Source organism: Lutra lutra, chromosome 7, assembly GCF_902655055.1.
Source record: "Lutra lutra chromosome 7, mLutLut1.2, whole genome shotgun sequence".
Taxonomy (NCBI): domain Eukaryota; kingdom Metazoa; phylum Chordata; class Mammalia; order Carnivora; family Mustelidae; genus Lutra; species Lutra lutra.
Window position 1 is genome coordinate 72,191,790 of NC_062284.1, and position 20,503 is coordinate 72,212,292.

Here is a 20,503-nt window from a genome sequence, read left to right on the forward strand (position 1 = left end):
GGATAAAGTCTTTATCCAAATGGATAAATAAAAGACTTTATCCAAATCATTTAACTAAATTTACAAAAACAATTTGCTATCCACTTAAATGATGAACTAACTGTAAGATGACATCCTGTGTCCCCCAGTGGAGCTTCTGTTACTCTGAAGCTTCCAAGTGGCTGCAAAAAGCCCTTTGTCTTCTCAGCACAGAGACCTAGAGGGGAATGGAATCCACAGGCACGTGAATGTGAACAGGACTGGGGAAAATAGTGGACCAATCCACGCCAGGGCGTTTTCGACAGGCTGACATTATCAACCAACATTTTTTGTAGCACAGGAGATAAAATCTGACATTCCTGCAGTCAAATTCTCTGCTCGCCACTCCTAGCCAAGGACTTGACCTTTGGATTTGCTTTCACCAGTTTCATCCCTAGAAACATGAAAGACCCTTCCTATCAAATCCTACCAAGTAAGTTAGTGGTAGAAGTTGGATATTATTGATACAGTCAGATGAATAAAGTGCATCTGATATCTTTTATCCGTCAGCCAAATCAGAGAACCTACTTTCCCAGAGAATAACAATCATTACAGTCCACTGAGTCTCGCTTTTCCAATCATTTCTGTGGCAGCTGGCTACTGGGAAGTTGCTAGGGAATTGAAAAGAGGCAGCGTGAGGAGGGGCAGATGGCTCCTTTGGGTTTATTTTGCCAAATATGGGAGCTGTGAAACCCACTAACGTTGCAAGTGTCCATATGAAAAAGGGCCTAGCTAAGGAGGGGCCACAGAGCAGTCATCCTGGGATGTTCCTCTTTCTGCTGCTATTGAATAAGCTCCTGAGATTTAATTCAGATATGTAACAAACATATCCAATGAGCACGTGATCCAACAGTGTAATCAGACTGCAGGAATCAGTTAAAAGTGATGACAGCAAGTACTTCCTTTATTTAAGTAAAACCCAGGAAGATAGTAATTGACAAGGGAAACAATAAGACAGCGAAGGGTGGGACCCAATTGGTGAAAGTAACTTTAAGAGAAAAAAATATTTAGTTTTATCATTTGGATGAACGTCTATTGATTTTCATATTTGTTTCTGAGCATACATAATGTTAAAAAGCTATCCTGCAAATATCACAATATGCCTAATACATATTAACATGCCAGATTTTTTTAAAAAGTGGGTTGAGTAATACCTTAATTAAAATGCGCGAGCACACACACACCCACACACACACACACACACACATTCACACAAACACCTGTGTATGTGTTTCATCAGATAACCATTAATCATATAACATAGAATTTAAAAAATAAGTTAGGATGTCTCAAAATAATATAGGACCATGTTCATGTGAAGTATAATTCTGTAATAAAATTAGATAATTGTTCAAACATTTATAGCTAATTAGGATTGAGAAAAAAGCAAATCCAAATTTGGGGAAAAAATACTTGTGTTTATTTTGTTAGTAGCCTTTCAATGTGATATTCAAATTTTAAAGGGCTACCCCATGTAGATAATTTTAACCTTGAAATTTTCTGCATTGTGGAATTGCCTCACTTTGAAAAGATTGTGTACTTACAAAAGCATATTAACATTGATATGATTTGACCAAACTAGAGGTCTATGTTCATTAGATGGAATTCTAGAAGACTACTCTGTGTGCGCGTGTGTGTGTGTGTGTGTGTGTGTGTGGTGGGGGGGTGAGCGCGCATTCATGTGCATTTGTGTATGTACATACATGCTTGTAAGGGTGTTTAATGGGGCTTTATATCAATGTAAAAAAATATATACAATGAGGGCGCCTGGGTGGCTCAGTGGGTTAAAGCCTCTGCCTTCGGCTCAGGTCATGATCCCAGGGTCCTGGGATCGAGCCCCACATCGGGCTCTCTGCTCCTCCTGCTTCCTCCTCTCTCTCTGCCTGCCTCTCTGCCTACTTGTGATTTCTATCTGTCAAATAAATAAATAAAATCTTTAAAAATATATATATAATTAAAAAATATATATATATATACAATGAGACTCCTATGTCTCTCTTCAGTGATACAGTGTTGTCAGATTTAATTTAATAAGGTTAAATTAAATTATTATATTTTTGTTCTGATGTGTGTGCATGCATATATTTAATATATATTTTATATTATGTAAATATATAAATGTATAAGACATATTATATATTTAAGATATATATTTATCTTATATAAGTATATAAATATCAGATATCGACCTATGCTCCCCAATTGTACTGCTACCATTGAGTAACTTCAGTGCACCCCACATTAAAAATCTTTCAGACTAACAGAAAGCCTTGACTTTTTACATGCCATGAACCTCTTCAGCAGTCTGGGGAAAACCAGTGAACCAACCCTTTTTCACAATATTGGTTTAAAATGTCAAAAATAAAATACATAGGATTATCAAGGATATTGATTATGTTGAAATGCAATCAGCAAAATATATTAAAAACCAAGCTTATATGCTTATTTATTCATGCATGAAATGACAAGAGCTAGTGGTGTGCCTAAAAGTTTATGGCAGTGGTAAACATAGATGGTACTTTGAGATACCGGGGACAATTGTGATGTGATATGAAAATATGTCACGTCTATTGTTGACAATGTCACAGGTACTGCTAATACTGCTGTGAAGCGTTTCCTCCATTCAAAGTGGAAAGAAATGCTTCATTTCATTTAGCATTCCCTTAAAAAAGGGATTTGTGGATTGTGGAGCGAGTGAAGGGAAGAGGCTTTCTGAAACTCCCTGCTACATCTCTCAGGGTGTTAACATTAATAATGAAAATAATGAACTAAGAAGTAGATAAGGCCTTCCAAGAGACTTACATGATATACAAATAAATATGAGTATGTCTCAGTATATATTAATATATATGTGAAGGAATAAAATACTGGAAGTGCAATATATTAGTCATTCATAATGATTTTCTGTAAGTGTTGGGATTCTATTGCTTTTTCAAGATGTCTTCTTCAGATTTTCTTTTTCTTTCGATTGAGTTGAAATTGACATCACATACAGTGAACCATTTCAAAGCGTACAAGTTGGTCGCATTTAGTGCATTCCCAATGTTGTGCAAACAGCGACTCTCTCTAGTTTCAAGACTTTCATCACCTCTGAGAAATATTGCCTACCCATTATGTAATCCTTCCCTCCCCAGGTTCCCCTCCCTTCAACTCCTGGCAATCATTAATCTGCTTTCTATCTCTATGGATTTGCTTATTCAGGGTATTTCATATAAAACGAACCATATAATATGTGATCTTTTGTGTCTGGCTTCTTTCACTTAGCATAATGTTTCTGAGGTTCATCCAAATTGTGGTATGTGTCAGGACTTCATTCCTTCTTAGGGTGGAATAATATTTCATTATACGCGTACACCATAATTTGTTTATCCATTCATCCATTGAAGGACACGTGGGTTATTTCCACCTTTTGGCCATTACAAATAATGATCTTATGAACATTTATGCTCAAGTTTCTGTGTGAACATATATTTTCATTTCTCTTGGGGGTATACCCAGGAGTGGGATTTCTGGTTTATACGGTAATTCTATGTTTAACTTTTTTAAATACTGCCCAACTGTTTTCTACAGGGGCTGCACCATTTTATATTCCCACCTTGGGAAACCTTGTTCTTTTTCATTTCCTTTTTTTTTTTTTTTTTTTTTAAATTATAGGCATCCTTGTAAATGTAAAGTGATATCTCATTGTGATTTTGATTTGCATTTCCCTGATAGCTAATGATGTTGAAATCTTTGTATGTGCTTGTCGATCATTTGTACAGCTTCTTTAAAGAAATATTTATTCGGGTTCTTTTTCCTTTTTAATATTGGGCTGTTTATCTTTTTGTTTTGTTGTAATAGTTCTTTATATATTCTGGATATTAAACCTTTATCAAATACATAATTTGAAAATAATTTTCCCCATTCTACAAGCTGTCTTTTCACATTCTTTTTTATTTTTAAGATTTTATTTATTTATTTGTCAGAGACAGAGAGAGAGCACAAGCAGGGGAGCAGTAGGCAGAGGGAGAAGCAGGCTCTCTGCTGAGCAAGGAGCCAATGAGGGACTCGACCTCATGACTCTGGGATCATGACCTGAGCCAAAGGCAAATGCTTAACCAACTGAACCACCCATGAGTCCCAGTCTTTTCACATTCTTGATAATTTCCTTTGATGCACAAAAGTTTTAATTTTAATGAAGTGTCATTTATTATTTTTCTTTAAATATTTTTATTTATTTATTTGACAGAGATCACAAGTAGGCAGAGAGGCAGACAGAGAGAGAGAGAGAGAGGGAAGCAGGCTCTTGGCTGAGCAGAGAGCCCGATGCGGGACTCAATCCCAGGACCCTGAGATCATGACCTGAGCCGAAGGCAGCGGCCTAACCCACTGAGCCACCCAGGCGCCCTCATTTAATATTTTTCATTTGTTGCTGTAGTTTTTTTTTTTTTATTAGAGCAACCATGTGGCATGTGTGTATGTAGGTGTGTATGCATACACACATATATGCTTACATGTATGCATATATATTTGTACATGTATATATATGTACATATACACATATATATGGTTATAGAGAGGCACATATATTTGTATATGTATATACATACATATGTATGCAGATATATGTGTTAATATATGAACATATATATAATTAATGAAAATAATAAATAAATAAAATTAATAAAAATAAAGCCAGTATTCTTGCATACAGGAATGTCTTACCTCCTTCCTGCAACATTGTGTCAAGTGTCATCACGATTGTCATCATCATCACCACCACCATGAAGAAACTAAGGCTCTGATCAATTTAATTTAGTGATTTGCTGAAGAGTGAACAAATGAATAGAGGCAGAATCTATTGTCTCTAAATATTAGGCAATAACATCCATTTGATACATTAGGAATGAATAATGAGTGATTAAAATAAACTGCTATGGTAATATATGAAGGATCTATAATAAATACAGATAATATCTATCTAGTGCTAACTGTGGAGAAGAGATGGTGAGTCTTTGAGGAATTCAAAGTGGACTGAGATAATAGAGATTGGAGAGAGTAGAACAAGGATTCAAATGTAGCAGTCTGAATCCCAGGGCTCATGATCCTAACCGCCCTGGATGCTAATTCCCACTTGAGACATTAAACGTTGATAACTGAGCAAATATTCAGTAGTTAACCTGCAAACAAAGTTCATCTACACAAGTGTGTACATACACATGGACATATCCATGCACACACACACACACACAGAGTATCACATGAATCAAAATCTCAAATTACAGCGTAGCTGTGATAACAGGGCCAAAGAGGAAGAAATAAAGATTCAAAAAATAGGCAGCAAACTGAGAATACGTGTTGAGTAATAACACCAGTAATTATTATAATAAAGAAGAAAAGGGCTTGGAAAAGGTGATATAGGAAAAATCCCATCCTGTGCTTTAATGTACCCTATTTTTCGTTTCTAAAAACAATCATCCCAAGAGGGTTCCATCTGTAATCTCCCACAACAAAATAACGTGGCTTTGAGAAAATAACATACTGGGAAGACAATTACCTGCCGGATGCTGCATACCCAAAATCTACCTTTGACACGCACATAATGAAGGTCATCCTCTGGCTGTGCTGACAAGGAACTTATATCTACAGAGGGGTGACCTTGATGAGAAAATCAAGCAAAACTGTCCTTCAGAATGGTGTGGTTGGTAACTAGTGGAACTAAAAATTTTTTATTTTATACACTATATACTACAAATAAAGGCAACAAGATAATACTTGTGGCCTGGAAAATGACCTCTCCAGGTAATGACCTTGTGTGATATTTTGGCGTAGCAAAATAAGAATTTAACCACATGATTCTATTCTATTGGGTAAAATATGACTGCACATTTCTGGGAAGCTGTGTCTAGCATTCGTCTACATATCCTTCACCCTAAACAATTAAAGCAAACTCCAATCTATAGTAGAGGATTAAATGCTAGATATTTTCTAAAAATATGGCCTATTCTAAAAATATGACCTATTATATGGCTATTACTTGGCAAAAACCTTATCTTACGTTTCTTAATAGTTTTATTTTTTAAAATTTTCTTTTTAAGACTATGTATTTTAAAGCCACAAAAGAATAAATGCTTCATTTACATGGTACCATATAGACTAAATAATTTTCTAACTAACGTACTAATTTCAGTAAGAAAGTAAAATTAAGAAATAAAAATTAACACCTGTGGTAAAAATAACTCTGGAATGTATTTTTTTTCTTCCTGACTTCCTTAATTTCATATGCACAGGCTTTGTTCCAATGGTCTGTTTATAAGATAGTTGTTTTAAAATGCAGAACTTGTTTTCCCACAGAAACCAAGTCATGACCAGAGGCTGGGTCCTCAGGCCAGGCTACTGGAGTGAAGCTTCCTGCTCAAGGTCACACAGCTCACATTACCTGAGCAACAGGAAGAAATGAATAAAAATAGACTCACAAGGATTCTGAGTTCTACCCAGTTACTGGGCAAGCACTTCGGTTCCCCTTAAACTCCAGGCTGTCAGCCGCTTCTTAGATTTCCTGAGGACTGCAACCCCACCAGAGATGTAATACATTTCAATAGTCTTCCTGAAGCAAGGAGTGCCCCCTTCCCAGGTAGGAGGTGTGGGAAATGGACTGGCAGCTGCCCATAACCTGTGCAGGCACATCAAAGAGCTTCCTGAACAGGGGAAACCATTTCAGCGTCTCGGGGGGGTGACTGTCTTCCCATGAGCTCAGAAAAGACTGTCTGAAGCAGCGATTCACAGGTTCGCCTCTCCTTCCTTCCCATCAGCTATTGCTACTGTTGTCGGGAGTGCCTGCCAATAACAGTCTCCCTCCTTGCAATCTGCTGTTTCTAATCTGTCATCTGAGAAATCAGATGCCCAGAACTGTTAGAACTGTGGGTAAATTGAGAGCCAAGCTCTAAGAGATAGCCCGAGGCCCTCTCCTTCAGGAGAGCATTAGCAGCCATTTCTTTTCTTCCCAGAGCTTTCCTTATCTAATTCCCTGTTCGACAGTCTCAAAAAGCTGACCTCCATCTGCAACAAGTGTTCCCATGTACAGTGCAGTGGAGAACAAACCAGAAAGACACATGCATCCCAGTGCGGGCACCCTCTACCTAACCTGGGTGCCTTCAGACTCAAAAACATCTGTGTGTTCCATCTCCTCATTAGCAAACTGGGTATGAACCATACAGTCAGGATGGTGTAACGGATTAAAAATTGTAAATTGCTGTAGTATGAGTTATTATGAAAATCATGATCTTTAGAAAGAACTGCCATCCTTCTTAGAAATCTATAAGGCACACTGCAGGGAAAACCCAACCAGCTCCCTGCTTTTGTAAATAAAGTTTTATTGAAACACATCCTCACTAACTCCTTTCTATATTATCTATGGCTTCTCCTGTGCCACGAAGGGCAGAGCTCAGTAGCTGCAAAAGAGATCACGTGGGCTGCAAAGCTTAAAAACTTTAGTCTCCAGTTCTTTATAGAAAAAGTTTTTCTGATCTATCTTATCGAGAGTTTCATTTCAAGCAAGTAAGGTTTCATTTTTACAAACACCCACGTGTGCGTGCACACACATAAACCACACACACAAATTGCTTAATATGGCATATTTCACAATGCAGGTCCTAAGCTTAACAGAAGACCTTCAGTATTAACAACTGTTGTTATCAGTAACACATGAGAAATTCATTACACGAGTTTTCTGCTATGTAAATCTGGCAGAGTGAACAGAAAAGTCCTCAGAATTATTTTAAATTCAATTCTTAAAAGAATAATGAGCTCAGAGCTGAGATTTATTTCTGGTGTGTATTTTAGGGGGAAAAAATCAGTATTACATTATCCCTATTGTGTCTCAACAGCAAGGAGGGTGACAAAGCTGCCCAAAGTTGTCAGTGCCAAACACATTGCGATAACTCAAATATTAATCAAAATGACATCTCCAATTTTTTCCCTTCCTAATCAGGCCTAGACATCATGGGACATCTGGCAAATCAATAAGAGAAACTAGATGCCCTCATCATTCCCAACCTGGCAGTGCTGCAATTTTAGCCAGAAGATGAAGGCCTTTGCTGTTACATAAATACTTCTCTGCTTTGGTTGTTCACCTCTCCCAGGAGAGGAGCATGCCCACCAGTGACCCCAGACTTTATGCTGGCATGCATCTGACCGTGCCACCTGTAATCATGAGAAACACTTCCTACAACTTCAAGATAAAATACGCATGGGGATACTTGGCTCTAGAATATGCTTGTGCATTCTACCCAAAAGAATTAAAAAAAATGAGTAAATAAATCTCATCAATAAAGTGAAAACAGGCTGCTTTAAAGTGTGGTGGAAAATTGATGAAGTCTCCTTTCTTCCACACTCGGAGAAGGTGGCGCAGGGACTGACTTATACCCCAATCCCCCACCTTCCACCAAAGTGGGGTTTCTGGCACAATTGAGAATTAACTACTTTTTAGCTTCATTCCCCTTTCCTTTTCTTTCTAGGCTCCTTTCCCACAAATCGGGATCCCACTCACTCCTCCTGTTTTCTCTGTATGGGCTCTGGGGTTGCTCTGGTGCTGAAAGATGTCTTTGTGTCAATTTATTCCTCCTTCAGATATTTAGAGGAAGCAGAGTACTGGAGAAACAGAGCAGGGAGTGGGTCTGTTCACATATGGAATGAAGTTTGAACCTTCTAGCAAAGCTAAAAGGAAAAACCCCAGAAAAATTGCTTGGAGTAGAAAAACCACAGACTCATACTGGAGGAAATGAGACAGGTCACATGAACTCTAGAAATCCTAGGGTAGACTTGAAGGAGAAAGTAAGGCTCTACCTGCAGGTGGCCAGCCATGATCTAAGAGCCACAGCATGGGCCAATATTAAGGTGAACTCATTCAAACTCAGTCTACTAAGGTCCAAGAAAATTAGTCTTCATTTATTCATTCATTTATTTGTCCACGTGTCAGGTACGTCAGTGAGCAAGACATGCTAGAGCCTCATAGCCTCTTTTCAGCCCAATCGTTTTGGTCTTTGTTGGTATTTTTCCTCTAACTGTATGAAACTACAAATGGAAAAGACTTTCCCACTTCTACAAGAAGAGGATGAAACTGAAATCTAGCACAGTAAATGAGATGGAAGTATCTTAGCCAGATGAAATCCAGCTAGTGCAAAAGAAAGTGGTTCATTCAATTTCAAACAAAATTGGAATTGCAGAGGTTAATGGCAACCCAAAACAAAGCCAATATCAGACGCAAAATAAAAGGAACAGCATAAATTTATCCAAACAGGATAAGCATGGTAAATGATGAGGGAAGTCAGGGTATCAGCCATGGGCATTGTGTTGGGGGGTTCAAGTGAAATTGTTAATGGGATGATGTTTTGAAAAACTGAAGAGCCACATCACAAATGGGAAGGTATTTCCATAATTATTAGTAATATTTTCACCATCTTAAGTTCCATCTTAGGTTGAATTAAGGTTGTTTATAAAGTATTAATGTAGATGACTATGAGATAAACAGCCTCACAGCCTCATTTGAAATAAATATATATATTTTTTTTTGGTCAGAGAGAGAGGGAGAGAGAGCGAGCACAGGCAGACAGAATGGCAGGCAGAGGCAGAGGGAGAAGCAGGCTCCTGCTGAGCAAGGAGCCCGATGCGGGACTCGATCCCAGGACGCTGGGATCATGACCTGAGCCGAAGGCAGCTGCTTAACCAACTGAGCCACCCAGGCGTCCCTGAAATAAATATTTTATATTTAGCACTAAATGTGGACACATTTAATATGAAAATTCTAAAAAAGCCACTTTTTTATAGGAAAAAATATGTAGAACCAACCATAGAAGATTCCTGAGTTTAAGTATGATGTGTTCATAATGGCCGTGATGCCAATTATTGGCCATTTGACCACTCCCTCCACCCCTTCCCTGCTCCTCTGCACCTGTTATGGGCCCCTGGCTAATGCCTAGAACTGAATGTCCTTCCTCTTTGACTACTACTTGGATCGAACTAAGGAAGGTGATTGCAGAAGGACAGAGAAAACCATTTCTTCCAACTCTTTCTTTGTCTCCATCTTGCATCTCTGGGAGGAGCTGTTACTCTTCCATGACTTCAGAGAGTGACCATTCCTCCATGGTTTCCACTCTCACATGGGGCCACTGACACTATTTTCTCCTCTTGTTGCTTCAGCCCTGGGCAAGTGGTAGGAGCTTCCTGATTCTACCAGCATCTGGGTGATGGGGATCTCACTATCCATTCCTTCTCAGTTCCCTAAGTCCTATCCACACCCTTATAAATAGCCCTTTCATTAAAGTCTCCTCATTTGACCCATCTGGGTTAAATTCAATTTTCTGCCAGGACCATGACTGAAACACAATTTTGGCATCTATTTATTGGCATAGAAAGATGTCTGGCAGAAAGTAGATTAAAATATTAATAGCAGTTATCTTTAGGAAGTGGGACAGGATTATTTGTTTTTCTTTATTTTTCTCTGTATTTTTCAAATGTTCTGTAATATTCGGTTATGGATTGGGGAGTATAAAAAGAAATGATAAAATTAAAACAAAATGTGGGAATAAATACAGTTTCAAGAAGTACTAGAAGTTGGGGCTCTTAGATGGCTCAGTCGGTTAAGCGTCTACCTTCAGCTCAGGTCACAATCCCAGGGTCCTGGGAATCGGCCCTGTGTCAGACTCCCTGCTCAGCGGACTCTCCTTCTCCCTCTCCCCCTGTCCCTCCCCACCATTTATACACTCTCGCTCTCTCTCCCAAATAAATAAAACTTAAAAAAAAAAAAAAGTACTGTGCTTTGACTTCCCTCCTTTACTGCCCACCCCATCAAACAATATGTAAGTAAAAAGATGCATGGGCTGAAAGGTGTCCTGATGGGGCAATGGAACTATAAACATTTGTCAGTTCTCAGCTATTTCTTTATTCTCACTAGATTCTACTTTCTAGGAAAAATATGCTTGATTACCAAGTCTTCACAATTTCACAATTGAAAATAATGCAATAGCACACATTTACTTGTCCTACAGGCTTAGATTCCACAAGAAGAAGTCAAGATTTTGCTGCGTTCTTTGATCATATTAATAATAGTTTACTATTATTAAAGGTATAGCACCTATAGGTACTGTTTACAAGCATGGTCAGTATTAGTTAATTTAATCCTGACAGGAAGGTGGTATCATTATTCCCATTTCATAGATGAAGAGATGGACATGCTGTGAAGTCAAGTTGCTTGCCTGAGGCCAGCCTTTGTTAGCAGGTCCTGGAAACAATCCCAGGCTTTAGAGCTCATTTTATCCATTATACTCAAGTGTCACTCAGGTTGATAGATTAACTAAGAATTCTAAAACTCTCCTAATTTTGTGCACATTTTGCAAAGAAAGATGGGACCCTCAGATTGGTTCACTGCTTATTAGTAATGTAATCTTGTGCACCTACAAATCAGAGTTACAAATTCCTCATCAATAAGATGGGGAATAAAGTCTCTTCCACCACCCTAGCAGTTGTGATAATCTAAGGGGAAATGAACATGGGAGGCCATCAAAGCTGTAAAGCAAGGTACAAATGTAAGGCAGAATTACACTGTACCCTCCATCCACCAGCACATTAGTCATCATCATTAACACACCAAAGTCAAATGTAAAGAAAATAGCAATTATTTTGGTGAAGTATGACACTAAACTAGCATACTATAAACTATCCAGTCTGTTAATAATATCCAACATAAAACCACCACTGATTAATCAATAAAAATCATGCAATGGGTTCAGTAAAATATACTCTTAGGCACACTCCCGACTCACATTCATTAATTACCTTGCTGTATTTGATAAGTTCCAAGCATCTGCCTGAAATGTGTTACTCTCAATCTTAAACTACAGAGTAAAACTTTTTTGAAAACTTTAAGGTTCACACTGTACATTTTCTACACTATGACATCAAAAGTTCAATTGAGCCACTCAGTTTTCAGTTTCCCTGACTCAACTTTTTGGAGTTTTGTAATTAATTATATTCCATTATTACTGATCATCAATTAGCTCAAAATGTTGCTGAGATGGTGAGTATGCTGAAGAAGGCAGAATTTAATGATAATTTGAGACTGGTAGGACACTAAATTTCTCTCTTGTTAATAATTAACGTAGATAACTTATGTTTTTATTTATAGCTTCCAGAAATATCCGGCTCATTCCTGCACACTGCTCTGTCAGCGAACCATCAGTTGGTTAAGATCTTGGGCCATTGTGTTTTGTTTTCCACACACACTTTCAACCGAAGCCATTAAATGCAGCCCAACCAAAGGTTAAAGCAGGGTTCTCTGGAACCCTCTGCCTAGCCAAATTCTTTGATGCATAAATATAGAAAGAATGAAAGGGGTAAAATTCCAATTTACCTGTTTCAATTTCCCAGATGTAAACGGAGTCATCTGCACATCCAACAATTAAAAAATTCTCAACTGGGTGCCATTTTATCAGCCTCACAGGGAAAAGGTGCTTGCGGGCATGAAGGAGACACCTCTTTCCCTCAAGGTGAAGGAGAGCCACGGAATGGTCACTGCACACACAGCAAATTACCTGATCAGTTCTTAGCTGTTGGGGAAAAAAAACATAAAAAATGGCATTATTTGTAAGTAAATAATCAAATGCTTTCCTTAACACTAAATCTGATTTTTTCCCCTAGTAACATAAAAATATTTTGTTTAAACACCATTTACAAAAAGACATTTTTGCTTTCTACAGGATCTCTTCACAGAACACTGTGAACACGAGCTTTAAATACGGCGTAGATTTGAAATTCAACAACTTATTAGGAAAAGTCAAGAGACACAAGTGAAAAAGGAGAATTCCAAGCCAAATCTACTTATAAGATAAATGAAGGACTTCACCGTCACTCAGCAAATTCAGGCAGTGAGGCAGCCATCGGAAATAATGCAGAATAAAATAAACCCCAGAACTAATTTGTTGCCACAAAAAGAAGCTATTTGTAGACACAAGCTTAGGCCCAAGGGTATCATGAGCTGATATTTTCCACTTAGAGCCTCAGAATGTGATTTGGTGCTGTTCCCAGAACTATTCAGATTCTAATCCAAACAGGAAATTCAGTGTAGACACAATCTAAAAGAGGTAAGCATTAGATAGTTCTGACTGAATGCACAGCTTCAAAGATACAAGGACCAAAAATAGGCTCTCAGGACAAAGATTAAGATACTTTTTAAAAAGTCAGCATGTGGTTACCTTGAACACAGTTTAGGACAAAGACCATCCACGCTGGGTGCTGCGAGGCTAATCTGGGAGGAGTTTACAAGGCAGGTCTGTGCCTCACCAAGAGGGCCCTGTGTTAGTCAGCTGGTGATGGGGGTGGCTGGGGTGGCTGAGGGGAGGAGGGTTGGCTGGGTAGTGGCTTTTCCACCTCTTTGTTTCTTTTCTAACCCCTTCGCTATGTGGATGCTCCTACTTTCACGAGGGCAGTGAGCCAGAATTTCAGCTGCTGTGTTTAAAGCATCAGTTGGGATCCCTTGAGAATCTCCCTGTGCCCATTACTGACCTCTTTCTGTGGGGTGTTGGGGAGAAAGTTATTTTTCCTAATTCATTCTAAGAAGACTACAGAAATCCTGAGGGGAGAAAAAAAATCACAAAATAGCAGGTGTGCTATATGGGGAGCCTACACTTGTAGAATAGGGCAGATGGCGTTGCCTCCCCATTATTACCTCTTAGAGAACCTGCACAACCCGCAGCCTCTAGAACAGAGAGCCCAATGTACTTAAGGAAACATACACATACATACAACTTGAGAACATACATGTAATACGTGAACACAGATCCTACAACTAGAGGTCGACATATAGTAGAGATCAACACTCGGTCAATCAGATTCTCTTTTCCATGCATTTGAAACTGAGAAGCTAAAAGAGGTCATAGGTAGAAGCAAGAGAAAGGAGAAATCACAGAAAACAGACTCTTGATGTAGGGGACTTGAAGAGTAAGTAACCTTCGTTCCTGAATTTAAGTTCAAATTCCACGGGGCACTTGCTGTAGTGGTTTGTTTCATATGTCTAAAATATTGCCTCTTATGCCCTTTCAATAAACTCCTTTTTTATTTGGTTTGGTTTGGAGTTAAGTCATTTATGACTGAGGCAGAAGTAAAAGGGGTCAGGATTTGACTATTGTCCTGGAGCTTTGAGGGGAAAGAAAAAATGATTTAAAAAACAGGAGGAACTTCAGGAATAAAAGACATATCAAAGTATCCCAAATCACCATATGGAAGCCTTTTTTTAGTCTCTTCACTTGGTTCCACTGATTTGTTTCATCATTTGTGTTACTGAAGTATTTCTTTCATTATGTCTTATTACAAAAATACAGTGTAAGTTTTCTCTGAGTTTACCTTGCAACTGATTTTTTTTATGTTATTATTACAGAGAAATACTTTTGACAAGTCAATCAACTGATTGACAAACTCAGGAAAATCAGAAGTTGATTGTTCATTATTTTAACAAAGATGTCAGCTTTGCGGAAGCTGAAATTAAGTTTATATGACATGCGAAAATTATATCTGAAAGTATTTCCTTTTGTTTTGCACAAGGTAGATGCTCAGAAATTTGTTAAACAAATGAAAGAGCAAACAAAAATCAATTTAAGAAAAAGAAAATATAAACTATTATTATAAAAGTATATTATTCAAGTAAAAGTAAATTATTCAAGGCAAATGTTATTTTCTAATTTATAGATTCCTATACATTTGAATTATTTCTACATTGAGTGTTTATTACTTTTATTAAAAAATTATTTAAAAAATAAAAAAGAAAATTCCATTAAGATTAAGATATAAAATTAGGGGAAAAAAAGTAAAAGAATTAACTGGTTTTTGTAAACACAAAATCTTTGCTTGAGAATCAACTTGCCTGCATAAATTGTAATAATAGTAATGCATATAAAAATTAGAAAGGAATTCATAAAAATTATCCAGTTGTATTATGCATACATAGAACTTTTTTCTGTGGGAATATGGGTTAATTTCCCCAATTTTTAAAAAATATTCTGTAATGTTATATAACTTTTCAATTTATGGTATGTTTTACTCTTTGTCTTAACTTACTCTGAAATTATCTGGCGACATCAAAAGACTTGTTACTGGACCAGCTTCCAAAAAGAATTTATGCAAAATTTCTTCAGTAAAGATATTCCACAAGATGACACATGAGTCCTGATCCCCAGACACAAGCCAGCTTTGGTCTAATTTTGAAGAGAGACCATGTGGATAAAGTAATGAAGTAACACTTTGGTGATGGCCTTTGAGAACTTTGTAAGGAAGGGACTCTGGAAAACAATCAAACAGCAACTAATAAAAAAAAAATATTTTGCCCAAGATATAGCGCTAACATTTTCTTTTATAAAATATAAATGCAAAGAAAATATATAAATAATTAAAGCTAGGCAGTTGGTTAAAAAACAAACAAACAAACGAATGAACAACCCTTGGGCCATCTCAAAAGGCAAGAACGTCCTCATAAGCTAGGTCAAGCTTTTGATGAAGACTGGTTGTTCGAAGTCTGCCCATTCTTTAAGGATGTTAGCAAGTTAGCTAGCACCAATGTTAGTTCAGCTAGCAAGTTAACAAGCACCAAAATTAGCTAGCACCAATTCCAGTGCCATCAAACAGCAAAGGATACTTCAAAAGAACGAACAATTCATACATTTTGCTTCTACAAAAATTCATCTCAGGACTTCACTGCTGCCCTTTCAATACGCATAACCAAGGCTAGTATAAAAGAAAAGCAAAGTTTCACAGAACACTTTCTGCCTTAAAAAATATTAGAAATCACTTTGTTCAATCTCTGTGTTTTACAGAAAAAGTACCGGAGGTACAGAAAAGTTAAGCAACCGGAATACAAGTGTAAAAAAGCACAGCATAATGTTTGAGAGCAGAGTTCTGCTCTTACATGAATCCAGCTTTAGTTTTCTAGGTATGTCCCTTACCAGGTGGGTCACCATGACAAATTGCTTTTCCCCTCTAAGTCACAGGTACTGTGCATGAAAAACTTGGAATAATAATAGCACTTACTTCACACAAGACTGGTGTGTGGAACTTGGTGGGAATGTGGGCATTGCATACCATACTTGTACTAGAACACAGGGCTACTGACACCCAGTTCTCATACTGCTTCTTATATTATCATTAGCTAAAACTTAAAAAAAAAAAAAAGAAAAAAAGAAAAGAAAAGAAAACCATAGACCACAAACCTTCTTTACTCAAATTGAAAAAGAGTCCCAAAGAATCATTATTACTTCCTTTAAAGAATCATTAGTTATTTCTATTCCGTGAGGCACATCCTCACTTTACATCCCTAAGCAAACCAAGATGAATATTAATTAAAATGCTCCAGTCAAATGTAGGTTGGTGCTGGTTTTATAGATAAGAAAAAAACGGCCTAGATAAAAAGTACTACAGTCTTAAGATTTTCACTAACTTTTCATAGCAGCCATTGAGCTGTGTAGCAGTATATGACCTGTCCTCTGTTCATTGCTTTCACTCCTCTCTCTTAGGTAATCACTGAATATAAGAGAGTAACATTTAGTAAGTAGCCAAAGTAAGCTGAGAACAGTAACAAGATGTGTCTTAAAAGGTGAGATTTGACTTTTACTCTTAAGGACCTTGCAGTCTAGTAGAATCCATGCATTAAAAAATACTAGACGTATCTACACATCCCCAAATCTCAATCGCTTCCTGTATATTCCTTCCTTTACATGAGACAACTTACCGCACAACAGTATTTAATAGGTATTCACTGATGCAATGCACAAAAATGTTTAAGAGCATATTTACATTTCATTAATAAAAAAATAAAAAATTAGAACAGGAAGATACCATTTCTCCTAATTGGCAAATACTAAAAAGTTTAATAGCACACAAAGTTGGCTCAGGTGTGAGGAAAAAGGCATTTTTATAGGCTGTTAGTGGACACACATATACAGAGAACAATGTTAGATATATTTTCAAAATTAAAAATACTCATTGTTGATCCAGTAATTCTACTCCTGAGAATTAATACTATAGCTATCCCCACATGTATGTGCAAAGATGGTAAATTCAGCATTGCCTCCAGTAGCCAAAGACTAGAAAAAATGAAATACCCATTAATGGGAGATTTTTTTTTAATTTTTTTTAAAGATTTTATTTATTTATTTGACAGATAGATCACAAGTAGGCAGAGAGGCAGGCAGAGAGAGGAAGGGAAGCAGGCTCCCTGCTGAGCAGAGAGCCCCATGCGGGGCTCGATCCCAGGACCCTGGGATCATGACCTGAGCTGAAGGCAGAGGCTTTAACCCACTGAGCCACCCAGGCGCCCCTGGGAGATTTTTTAAAAATTAAAATTTGATTATTATTAGTTATTTAAATGGTACTCATAGAGAATGTGGGTGTGGAATGTGGAACTCATAGAGAATGTGTTCCAAAATATTTTATTAAGACACGTTTTAGGAGATTTCAGTAAAGTGTATAAACTGTGCCTCTATTTGTATAGTATTATTAAAAGAATGCATATTGCTATGTTGGTATGTACTTGTATATGCACAGAAAATTTCAAGGAGGGTATAAAGAAACTTATTAGCAGTTGCCTTTGTTGAAGGGAGCTGGAAGATCAAGGAAGAAGAGAAACATATTTCTCATTGTATAACCTTGACTTAAAAAAAACTAGATGTTTTTACTTAAATATTAAAATATGTACACATTAATTAGCAAATGTCTAAGCTTGGCAATCTTCTTAGTACAGCTTGTTAAAGTTGAAGCTTAAGTAAATTAAATAAATAGGGTTAAATAAAATTCAACGACCTTTTAATAAAGAACCGCCTTCTAGAAGTCCTGCTTTGGCAGCATTCAAAGCCTGTGTAATGAAAATTGTCCCGTCTTCACAGCCACATATTAGTTTATCAAGACTTGGAACATACTCTGATGAAGTGACTCCCACTGTTCCAGTCCCAGAGACACGGTCATGTGACATGATATGATGCTTATCAAAATTATCTTGAAGGGTCCAGGTGGCCGTGATGGGTATTTCTAAAAGGAAAACACACAAAAAAGGGAAATTTGGGTTTATAAATTCAACACTGATAATGAAAATGTTCTCAAGGTATCATCCCTTGGGGGTACCTAGAGGTTCTTTCTCCATCTTAACAGTGGCTTGGCCACCCACAGAAGAGTTCTCCTGTCATCTGCTGCCTTTATTCCAAATGCTATTTCATTGGTCGTCTGTCCTTCAAGGAGCCTCAGAAGAATAGGTGTGTATTCATTTTAGGTGCATTCATTTTAGACTTAAGTCAACTGAACAGAACTGAGAAAGTCTTGCAGTGATGTACAGTGGTGATCCAATGTCACAGGTTCTCTATGTGTCTCAGCAACATTAAGAAGGAAAACTGGGGGTCTATTAGTTATGTGAGGAAAATGGAAGAAATGTATTCTTTAAATATCAAGAGTATGAATATCTCAAAATCATACTAGACCCCCAGGAAATTATCTGTTAGTACCAAGAACACGGGTTATCATTTTGCATAGCTTGCCACCCAACTATTTGAGCTGGGCCTCATGTAAGCTCAGAAAGGGAGAGAAGCTTGGATTCAGGAGCAAAGAGGGCAAGTCAAAGCCAACTTATCTCTCTATGAAAGAGACCCCTGGCCTTGCAGCACACATGCCACAGTGACTGTGAAAACCTAGAGCCCAAACCTGAGACAAGCACCGAGTGCTGTCATAGATATTTGTGGTTCTAATTATAAAGAAGATTAAGTAGATGCTTACTTAATTCTGCTGCTGGCAGTGGAACCTACATGAGAAATTCTAGGCTCACCCTTAGGTGGCCTCAGCAGGGGCATGGTATTATTTTAACTCTTAAAATTGAACTTGTGAGAAACTTCTGCATACATTGTACCAAGTTGTACATCTATTTTTTGATCCATTTCTTATTAACCTAGGACTAACATGAACCATTTTGAAAACATTTGGGAAAAAGACACTAAAAGTTATACCAGTGAATTTGTTAAACAGTGGAAACTTGCGCTTAGAAATTCAAGTATTGAGGACCTTGTTTCTGCCGTGCCCCAGTCAAGCGTTAACAGACATGACTTAATGATTTGGGGAAAAAGGGGAAAAGAGTAAGACAGTGTTCCTCAATTTGGGATACATGGTCTCAGGAGTTTGAAGGTTCTCCACAATAATGTTTACTCGAATAATCTCAATTTTGTATTCTAAGAAAAATTAAAATAAGCAAATGTTAAATGTTTTAGTGGCCAAGTTTATATGTGTGCCTATAGTTCCAAGCAGCCATAATAATACCAATAGAGAAATTGGTTGAAAAGGTACAGGATATGGGCATGACAAATTCAAAAACGAGTATGGTGTATCAGCCTATCCTACAGTGATATTGTAAGCATTCATTTCATTTCAGTAAAACAGAATTCCTGTGAAGTTGATGTTAATTTGAATTATATTGGTTGTATTATTGTACAAGATCTTTGAACATCATGTTTGGGGTGCCTGGGTGTCTCAGTCAGTTAAGCATCCAACTCTTAGCTGCTCAGTGGGTTAAGCGCCTGACTCTTGATTTTGGCTCCGGTCATGGTCTCAGGGTCATGAGATCAAGGTCTGAGATCAAGGTCTGAGATGAAGCTCTAGTTGGGCTCTGCACTGGGTGTGGAGCCTGTTTGGTATTCTCTCTCTCTCTCTGTCTCCCTCTGCCCCTCCCACTCTCTTTCTAAAAGCAAAAACAAAAACAAAAACAAAAAGCGTTTATACCTACCTTTGTGTTGATTCTAATGCATAGTGGTACATGAGAAAATTTGTCTTATTTGTAGCCTCGTGCAACTCAAATGAGAAAAACATTGAATTAATTATGAATTCGTTCTCAGAAGACATGAGATTAGAAGTAGATGGGAAATTGTCTTACCTCTAGGAGAACCATCAAACTTGGATACAGGAACATCAGGGATATGCCACAAAGTAATTCTTCCTGAGACTTCTCCAGAGAAAAGTACCTTATAAAAAGGCTCTTTCCGTTCATTCACATAGCCCATAACAAAGGAAAGGCTCTGGTCCAAAAAAAAAAAAAAAAAAAGTTAGCTTCTTTGTAGAAAAATCATTTAAACATAAAATGACAACCACTGGTTTAACATGGAGGGATAAGACTTCATAGAGTAACAAAACTGACTCCATTTGTTTCCTGGTCTTTCAAGAATTCCAAGTAACTTAAGTGAAATAATCTCTTACTCAAGACAAAAAGTTTTTATAAAATAGAAGCAAAATTATCAGCTAGACTTCTGAGAGTTAATAAGAATATTTAACATTTACTGAACATGTTCTGTGTATGTATGACCCATACTGTTAGGGGCTTTCCATCCATTCAACTAAATAATCCTTACACTAATACTGTAAAGTTGGTACTATCATTGTCTCCAGTTCACAGATGAATAAACTGGGAGTGAAGACATTGATTTACTCAAAGTAATACAGA

General features: G+C 37.4%; 1 protein-coding gene across 4 annotated transcripts in view; it reads right to left on the reverse strand.

Moving 5' to 3' along the window:
* Positions 1-20,503, reverse strand: part of WDR72 (WD repeat domain 72) — a 222,734-nt gene that overhangs the window by 144,835 nt on the left and 57,396 nt on the right. For all 4 annotated transcript variants that reach the window (XM_047738978.1, XM_047738977.1, XM_047738976.1 and 1 more), the window contains 4 exons: positions 19,940-20,081; positions 17,836-18,060; positions 15,103-15,323; positions 12,404-12,599 (listed from right to left, as the gene is read on the reverse strand). In XM_047738978.1, coding sequence (XP_047594934.1) covers positions 12,404-12,599; positions 15,103-15,323; positions 17,836-18,060; positions 19,940-20,081 — 784 coding nt within the window. The remainder of the gene's footprint in view (positions 1-12,403; positions 12,600-15,102; positions 15,324-17,835; positions 18,061-19,939; positions 20,082-20,503) is intronic.